At 38.5% G+C, this 9,971-nt stretch overlaps 1 protein-coding gene across 7 annotated transcripts in view; it reads right to left on the bottom strand.

Annotated features, from left to right (window-relative positions):
- Window positions 1-202: 202 nt before the first annotated feature.
- The window catches only part of LNP1 (leukemia NUP98 fusion partner 1), a 28,773-nt gene continuing 19,004 nt past the window's right edge, over window positions 203-9,971 (bottom strand). For 4 of the 7 annotated variants that reach the window (XM_081026947.1, XM_081026945.1, XM_081026943.1 and 1 more), the window contains 3 exons: window positions 8,999-9,199; window positions 5,353-5,583; window positions 203-1,598 (listed from right to left, as the gene is read on the bottom strand). In XM_081026947.1, the coding sequence (XP_080883073.1) occupies window positions 1,449-1,598; window positions 5,353-5,583; window positions 8,999-9,160 (543 nt within the window). In that variant the 5' untranslated portion in view covers window positions 9,161-9,199 and the 3' untranslated portion in view covers window positions 203-1,448. Of the gene's footprint in view, window positions 1,599-5,352; window positions 5,584-8,998; window positions 9,308-9,971 lie in introns of all 7 variants that reach the window. The other 3 variants (XM_081026944.1, XM_081026946.1, XM_081026941.1) reach the window with 2 other exon arrangements.

Below are 9,971 nucleotides of genomic sequence, written 5' to 3'. Positions count from 1 at the left end.
TCTTTATGAAATAGAGACTAGCTGCCCTTGGGCATTTGAAGATCCAAGACAGAAATGAAGAATAAACCAGGAAAGTCCTAGAGAATTCTAGAATCTTTCCTTCTAGGGAAAAAAATTGTGATAGAATAGGCCTCAACATGTTAATCAACCTGTTTGTGGTAATCATTCTATAAAGTGTACATACGTCAAATCACTGTGTTGTACGATTTAAATATATTCCATTTTATTTGTCGATTATACCTCAATAAAGCTAAAAAAAATAAGCAAAAGGAGTGCTCACTTCAGCAGCACATGCACTAAAATTGGAACAATACAGAGATTAGCATAGCTACTGAGCAAGGATGACACACAAATTCATGAAGTGATCCATATTTTTTAAATAATTCATGGGATGTAATATACAGCACGGTGACTATAGTTAACAATACTGTATTGTACATTTGAATTTTGCTAAGAGACTAGATCTTAAAAGTTCTCATTATAAAAGAAAACATGACTATGTGTGGTGATGGATGTTAACCAGACTTATAGTGATCATTTCACAATATATACAAATATCGAATCATTACATTGTACACCTAAAACTAATAGAGTGTCAATTATATTGCAATAAAAATAATTAATAAATAAATGTAAAAGAATGTGGCCTCATAAAGTTAAAACCCAGGGCGTAAAGCTGATCTCAGAGAATCAGTCTCCACCCATGTAACTAAAATGGTAACCTACTCCTACTCCTGCTTGTCTGACACTGTTCATTCCCACCCACATGACACACATACTAAGTAAGTCGGGACCCACTGCAAAGGGGAAATAGAGGTCCTACCTCAGGTTAGGAGCATGAGTCGGAATGAACTGGGTGCTGGCCCTAACTCTGCCACCACACTGTGAGGTCCTAAACTTTTCTAAATGTCAGTTTCCTCAACCAGCAAGTGAAGAGAATAGGTCCACCTCCAAGTGGTGGGGATTATTTTACGTAATGCATTAAAAACCTCAGCCTAGTACTTGCTTTAATTACCAGTTCTCATTAAACAGTGGCCATTAGACATGCTTACTTACATAAATTATTTCAAATAAGGAAGTAAATTTAGAGTCATACCAATGACGTTTATCTAAAATTATTTGTGAGGTTGGCTTGGAAGAAAGGTTAGTAAAGATGTCTGGGTGGTTCTTTAAGTATCTCTCTTTACATTTTCAAGAATTGCTTTATTCTATTAAAATACCTTTTATTTTTTTTATTCCCATAAAAGGTCAATAAGGCAGCTCAAACTCTCAACTAAGACACCAGAAGCAGTTGAAGTATGTGAGTCTCTTGGGGAGCAGCGGAACCAACCACCCACTTCCATCACTCAGCATCTAGTTACTTTTTTACAGCTACCACCCCTGGGTATAGTATGCTGGGACTCAAAAAAAACACAGCAGCATCTGTAGTTGTGATGTTGAAACAAGTACTATTTGGGCTCTGTTTCAAAGAGGCGGACCATGTATCCTATTCCATGTTCTTCCTTTCTAGAGCTCCTTCTTTCATCCACTTTCTTGGGGGGTCTTATCTCCATCCACAGACATTCTCTTTCATTTCTTTCCTTTCTGCTCTCAGCTCCCTGAAAGACAAGAATTAGAAAAGCATAGAAATGTGCCAATGGCTGATAACATTCCATATTTCTCTTAATTGTCAGAAATGGAGAAACCCCTGATCGATCAGCAGACTTCCACGTCTTAGTTTCTGGTAATAAATTAGCAGAAGCTAAGGGTGATACTAAATGTTTCAGTCATAAATAAAAGGAACAGGGAGGCGTGTTAGGGCGTCAGCAGATGGTCTGTGGGGGAAACTCATTTGCCTCTGATGCGTGGAGGGGTGATTTCACAGCATGATAAAATTAATAGTCTCCTGGTGCTTTTCGAAAGGGAATGTGGCACGTGAATCATACATGCAATGATTCTAACTTCCCTGTGTCCACTCCCTTAAATTACATTAATAGTAGGGTTTGCACTGGTTTTAATATAAGGGCTGTGTGAGACGAAGCGTCAAAATAACATCCAAACGCATTCACAGTCCCCAACAGGTTACCCAGAAAGAGGTCCACAGGCACTGATTTATTGAACACATACTATTCTAGGACCAGGAGGTGTAGCACTAACTACAGATACCGGACGTCCTAGGTTTTACACCTACGTGGAGGGAGACAATCAATAAACCTAAAAGGAAACAAGAGGAAAACAGACAGTGATAAGTGCAATGATAATTCTACACAGGGTGATACGATAGGGAACTATTAGGGAAAAGGGTACTTCTTTAGTTTCCATGGTCAAGGAGCGCCTTTCAAAGGAATTACTGAACTCCCGCCCCCCCCCCAAAAGGCATTAATAAATGTGGTGATGATATCTATTGATACTTCTGCTTTTCAAAGTAAAGAAATACATTCATTATTCTCCCCCTCCTCCATTTGAACTGGAAACACCGGAGAACCCCTGAGTGCCTATCAAGTGAACATACACAGGGGTGAGTGGAAACGTGACTCAGGCCTGCAGGGTGACTTATAGGGATGCCAGGTTCTGCAGTGCTGTCAGTTACTCCACAATGTTCAACTGCTTTTATACAGGATCTAGATTGTTTCATTTCTACCTGAAATGGTCCTTTAGTCAAAGTTAGGAAGCACAGCAAATGATGAAGCTGAGATACAAATTAACAGGAACTTAAAAATAGCTCTGTAAATGTGCCTCCGGGTTATTTTCATTAGATTCAGCATTTGTACTGGATCCATCAGGCTGATCAGAGTTTATATTTAGCAGTCATGAATGTCTCTGATATGTACAAGAACAGTTTAAAAAAGAGAAAATATAGTGGTGATTATTTCCGATTTGGCTGATCTCTTACCGAGAAACAAGACTATCTGAGAAATGCTCGTAAATAATGGCCTGAAATATTTTACTTGTCTCAATCATTTGGAAACAAAATGCAAAAATTATCAAAATAAGCCAATTGAGTTCTTCAATATCAAAATGAAAGAATTTAATGTTCAGGTCACAAAAGCAGTTTCTGCCTTTTTTGATGCTGAAAGATAAAATTTAAATCTAGATGTTAGTATTCATTTGGCCCCCAAACAAAAGATAATAAATATCATTTTAAATTCCCTGGCAAATCACACTTTTCAATATAGTTAGCTTTAGAAAAGTGTGTCGATTGTTAAATACAAAAAAGTTGTAAAGTATTTGTATATGTTCTGAATTTTTAACTTTGCATTAAGATACACTTTATAATGTACTCTAAGAACTGATGTAATACCAAATATTTAATTTAAAATTACTTACCATGAAAAAAATAAAAATAAAAAAAATAAAATTACTTACCATGTGTGTTTATCATACAATATGAAAAAATATTAAATAATTTTGTAAATTCCTAGCAGGTTTCCAGCTATTATATATGCCTGTGAAAAGAGTTCTTGAGTAAAAAAAAAGTTGAAAATGCTGCCTTGGTCACCTTGGCACTCAAAAGGAAGAACTTGGAAAATGAATGGAACAAACATATGTTATATTTTAGGACTAATGCGATGACTATCTCTTTAAATAAAAAAAGCTGATTTCACATTTACACACTTTTAGGGCTTATAATAATATTAGCAAATGGTTTCATATAAGCAGTTATATATGTGTTATTATGTGAGATTTGTTCTGAGGCTATCAGAATCAACAAAGAACTATTCAGATTAATTTTTTTTCAAAATATATGCCCCTCTACCTTGTTCCAGAAAGAATTTGAGACAGATAAGTCTCCTGAATGAATATAATTAATGACTTTAACACTCAGTTTTAAAACAGGAATTCTTTCACTTCTGTTGTATTCCTGCCAAAATATCCTCCTCTGAATCTAATGATGAGGAAATATCAGATGAACCCAAACTGAGCGTCATTCTAAAAAATAACCAGCCTGTACTCTTCAGATGCCAGCATCATGAAAGACAAAGAACGACTGAGACACTGCTGCAGAATAAAATAGAGGGAATGAATTGGTTGCAACACATGATCTGGAATCTCCCTATAAAGAAAAACAATGGGCGAACTATGAATAAGTTCAGTAGATTAGATATAAAAGTATTGTATCAGTGTTAATTTCCTGACTTTAATTTTTGTACTCTTTTGTATAAGAGAATGTCCTTGTGCCCTTGTTTGGGGCTGGGAAGGAGAGCAAGAGTATAGGTAAATATGATAACATGCTGACATCTGGAGGGAATCTAGATGAAGGGTGTACTCTTTGTATTATTCTTGTAACATTGCTCTAAGTCTGAACCCATATTTTTTTAAAAAACAGTAGAAAGAAAGGACAAAACAGGAACTCTAGATAAGGTTTAGATATAGTAAGTCACAGCTGTTTACTGTTCTTCCTTCCGTATTCCTTTTCTGATCAGGTAAAGAGAGCAGCCTGCTGAAGGGGAGGCATAGATACACAGGGTCACTCTGACAAATGTGAGACTAAGATGCACAGTGACAGTCCCAATGGCCTCACTGCTAGGCAGAAAACATTGTGCTCAGATGAACAATAAAGGAAGGAAACACCTACGTTTCTTCCCCTTTTCACAGAGCACAGGTCAAGAACAAGGCCACCATCCACCTAGGCTCACTTATTTGCTCTGCCTACTACATGGCAGAACATGTTATTCCTGTTTTGCAAAATAAAGCAAACACCAAAAGCCCACAAAAAAAAGAAGTATTTTTCTGAAGGTCACTCAGTGAGCATGTTGCAGGCTTGAAAAACTGCCCTCACATTAATTGATCTCTATCTTATTACTTCTGTATAAAGTTTGACACCATCAGTGAGGTCTCTATTCTTCCTCTCTTTTAATGCCTGTTTCTCCCCTGTGCTTTACTTAGACTCCCCCAAGGCCACTGTGACCTCCTGGTCCACAACTCCTCCTGGAAACTTCCTAGAGAGTGTCCAGAGCGTTCCCTCTGTGTGCTTTTCGATGCGCAGGGGAACATGACACCATCGTAGACTATTTGCTATTGGATTAAATATGAAAGCACAGGCGGTTTTTCTCATCTCCAAATAGTGAAAAAAGAAAGTCACATTTATCATAGGGGTGATGAAAATGGTCTCAAAGAACTAGAGGACCTCAATAACAAAAACCTTCCATGAGTGGTCCTCCAGGAATTCTTACACCAGCTGTCTTCAATAAAAATAATAATAAAATTTTATGTACATCTGGGCTATCTAAAACTGAGTGTCATTTTTCAAACATCTCATCACCAAGCTGTAAATAAGGAAGTTAGATTTGTTCTCCTTAAACTTGGGGGTGAGCAATCCTTTGGGTTTCCTTTTCTAAAGTGACTTAAATATTCAACAATTCTGTTACATACCAAAGAGAGAGAGCGTTTGGTTCTAAAGCACAGTTGCTGTTCAAAGGACTCTGAAAATGCCTGAATTTGGGAATGGGATCTTCTTTTAGATTCCAGTGGCTCCTTGATTGACCCATCCTCTAAGCATTTTCTATAATCCCGTATGTGGGTGCGGCATCGAAATCCCTGGCCCTCAAGAGAATGCCTTCTAGGATGGCTGCCAGATGATGTGATTCTGGGAAGCCCAGGAAACTGAAAACACAGAATAAAAATTTTTGCAGTATAAAGAGATTGTACAATATTAGCACAGAAACAGAATATCCATAAATTACTAACTAAACAAATCTCATGTTGAACTGAAATTTTACCTTCTTTATCAGTAGGACCTTTCTCATACAATGAAACAATAGAGCCAATGGGTTAAAACATTAAGTAGAACACCCTTAGACTAGCTTTGCTGCTCTTCCACTATCAGGGCAGTATAATGAAGCATTCCGAGCCTTAAGTTGGTACGTGTAAGTAGATTCCAAAATGACCAAAAAAGATTTAATGAAGCCATAAATGTTTAAGAAATAATATAAAGATATTCACCTTTCTATGATTTATTTCTAATACTGATATGAAATATTTCTATGATTTCTGTATGAAGCAGGAATTTCTAAGCAGAAGAGCAGTGGAAGAAGTCATAAGGGATAAAATTACTTGTACAATATAAAAATGAAGCTCATATGCATTAAAAAAACTTAAAATGAAATAATAGATAAAAAGACAAAAAATAGTTGCTATATGTTACTAATATTTAATAAATATCTTGAAAATACGTATCTTGCACCTAGAAATACATAGAGGCCATGTAATACAGTGACATCAGTGTTAAAATCACATCAGAAAATGATCAAAAAACAGATGGTTCGTGGAAGTCAAACTTCTTGAAAGAGTTGTGACACTTGCTCTCTCAATATCTCTCATTCCCCACCTTTCCTTCAATCTAGCTTTTGCACATACAACTAATTTGGGTCAGGGCATGTTGCCACGTTCTCTGCACGTTCTCAATGTTGCCATGTTTTCTGCACATTTTGTTCTTTAATCATCCAGTAGCATTCAACCCAGCTGTCCATAGGACCCTTCTGGAAACATACTTTCCCTTGCCTCTACCTGTACCCTCTCGGTTTCCCTGTGACCTTTCTGTCTGTGATTTCACCCACCACTTTTACCTCAATAATGGCTAATCATCCTTCCATCTCCACAGAAACTGCGTATCCCCAGAAAGCCTTTCCTCTCACCTTGATTGGTTCAGATCCCTGTTAGATGCCCTCATATTTCTCCTTTATGATACTCATCACAATTATAATCCATAACTTGGGTAATTTTGTTACATATCTCTTTTCTGTTAGACTGGACGCTCCATGACCTCAAGGGCTGTGTCCCATTCTCTGCTAGAATACCAGTCCTATAGCTCACCTTGCCTTGTTCACATAGCATGAGTTCATTAAATATAGACTGGATGAAGAAATATATAAAGAATGAAAGAAAAAGAAACACCAAATGGTAAAAATTGATTATGCTTATTAGTAACCAAAGATCATGTGAAATGAGTTAATGTACAATGTTACCTCTCAGATTAGGGGGAAAAATGTTTCTTAGTGATGATAGGAACACTGGCAAGAGTGCAGGGACAGTGGCACAATCAATCCTCGCTGCTAGGACTCTAAATGCGCACAGCCTTCCTAGAAAGTCATGGGCAGCATGTGTCAAGAGGCTTAAAATAGTGCCCTCCTTGGATGCATGAATTGCATGTTGTGATGGGCTGAATTGTGTTCCCTTCCCCCCGCACTGATATGTTGAAGTCCTAGGTGAGTAGGTCAGAATGTGACCATATTTAGAAATAGAACCTTTAAGATTACGTTAAATGAGGCCATGGGTGGGGGGGTCCTAATCCAGTCTGACTGGTGTCCTGAATTGAAGAAGAAATTTGGACACACAGAGAAACACCAGGAAGATAGTCACACGGTGGAAAGCCCATGTGAGGACTGTCTATAAGCCAAGGAGAGGGGCCTCAGAAGAAACGGAATCTGCCGTCTCCTTGATTTTGGACTTCTAGCCTCCAGAACTGGAAGAAAATTAATTTCCGTTGTTTAAGCCACCCAGCCTGTGGTATTTTGTTTTGGCAGCCCTAGCAAACTAATACTAATGTCTAGAAACTTACTCTGAAACAATAATCAGAAATATGGTTAAAGATTTGTAAAGGTACTGATTAAGACACATGAGGTAAATCTTATATATAAGTCCATCTGCTGTAGGTCAGACATGGTACTTGGTAGTGATGTTGGAATATTTCTCTGAGTCCCTAAATGATGGAGGGGACTTTTGGGTGAGTGAGTGAGTGCTGGGACTGAAGAATGGAAACAAGGACCCAGGAAAGGCAGAGTTTTAAAAACAGGATAGTTTATTGAAATCAAAGGTCAGAGCTCCCGAGCAGGAAGGGGTCCCAAATAGGGGTGCCTAGTGACTGAGGCAAAAGCTCTTACACTTCCCCTAGGCTGCTTGGGGAAGGCAGCTGGCGCCTTCTAATGGAATTCCTCTATCAGATTTGTCCTGTTTGCCCATCCTGAAGGGATTAACGAACCCATCCCTCAGATCTGCTCCTTTGTCTGGCCAAAAGGGATTTATGAGATAATTTATTAAACTCATATCTTTGCCCTGGAGTGAAGGAGACATTCCAGAACCTAGAATTTCAGGATATGGCTGCCTTTTGCTTATTTCACCAGGGATCTTTCCTGACTGCCTAACAACATGTTAACTAACCTATCTCAGTAGGGTGAATAAGTTGGGGAGCAAAACAGACACAGTGTCCCCATCTTGGAGCTTATGTCTGTGTAGGGAGTAGACATGAAACAAACAGAGCATATGTCTACATACTTGGCTGAATGCTAGAAAGATTCAAGGTGCAACGAGAGGATGTAACAGGGTAAAATTATATATCAAGGGATTTGAAGTAGGGTGATAGCATCAGATGGGCAATCTTAAAACATACCAACCTGGGATGAAAAGTTTCCTCTGTCACCTGAGATTGTTTGGGAAAAAACAACTTCACAACTAGATTGAAAAAAATAAACAAAAACTTGACTTGGAGCTGAGGGGCCTGGAAAAATACAGTGTTCCCCAATATTCCCCAATTTTTTTTTTTTAAAAAGAGTATATCAAATATATCAAAAGTAGTGATTTATTATGTGGAATCCCCGGTTCCTTAGAGGTCACTAAATAGTGAAATGATTTGCAGTATTCCAAAAAGACTTTTGGAAATCACACATTGATCCACAGCAATGCTATGCAGACTAAACTGTGACATCAAGTTTCTTTCCTTGGACTTGAAGTATGTTATCCCTCAGCAGGGTTATCTCAGGCTTATCAGGAGCTCTGAATAGCAGTTCAAGAAATCTCAGGTTACCAAAAATGAAGAAATCGTTAGCTAATAGAAGAAAATCAGGTCCCTTGGAGGCCAAGACAAAATGATAAAAGGAATTTTTGTGGATATAAAAAAAAGGATTTGGAAGTACTGATTTTCAACCAAAGGAAACTTTATACCAAAGGACTCTTCAAAAATTATCTAAGGGAAACCCCCCCTCCCTTCATCCAGCTCTCCCCTGGTTCTGTGACAGTAACTCACTGAATAGGGCAGGGACGTTTTCCTGGAACTGGCATCTTGTGATCCATGGTGGTCCCGGAGTCGTCTCTCATCCTCCTTTATCCAGCTGTGACCCCAGAAGCTGCTCATCCATTTGGCAAAAGACACATCATCATCATCATCATCATCATCATAGTGCTCCATGTAAAGGTGATTCAGAATGTCCAAGACCTGCCGCTAAATCTGGCAGAGAGAACTATCATCCGACAGGGCTGATTTGGTGACACTCACGATCTCCTCCAAAAGACAAACTGAAACTGGTATTTTCAAATGGTCTCTGATAATAAGATCCTTAAAGGAGAAAGGTTTACTAAACAACCTCTTCACCATCAGGCAACCTTGCATAATATCGATTTATAAATTGTGCAGACCCACATTCCTCTCCCCTCTGCCTATCTTTTTAAATTAAGAAGCTTTTTAATCCTTCCATTGCCCGGGCTCGTGCCTTGCAGGCTAAGGGTGGGAAGCACAGTCCGTTGCCTGATTTTCCCTGTGCTTTGCACCAATGGCATGTGATGTCATCTCCAGCTGTCAATGATGATGGAGCATGACCCTCATAATATGCCTATCAGCTCCAGGCCAGCTCTGAAACTGGGTCACTCACAAGGGACAGACTCACAGCAGCGTGCAAGATGTCCAGATATTGGCATGTCACTTGTAGACTAGATCCTCTCCTGATGAATAAAATTGATATTGGTATAATCTAGCTCTTGGGGCAAAGGGAACAGTTTTTTCATTGACATATTATTTATAAGTGTACAAATGCAAATAATTTACATGTACATGTAAATGTACAAATCTTAAGTACATTGTATGATGAATTTTTACATACCTATACCCCTGTATAAGCATCACCATGCTGGTGAAGATGGAACATTCCAGCACCCTAGCAGTCTCCCTCTTTTCCTTTTCAATCCATCCTCCTTCCAAAAGGTTCCCACTTCTGACCTCTGTC

The sequence above is a fragment of the Rhinolophus hipposideros genome, assembly GCF_964194185.1.
Source record: "Rhinolophus hipposideros genome assembly, chromosome: 2".
Taxonomy (NCBI): Eukaryota; Metazoa; Chordata; class Mammalia; order Chiroptera; family Rhinolophidae; genus Rhinolophus; species Rhinolophus hipposideros.
Note: the sequence above shows the minus strand (reverse complement) of the source record. Positions and strands in the feature narration are given on the sequence as shown.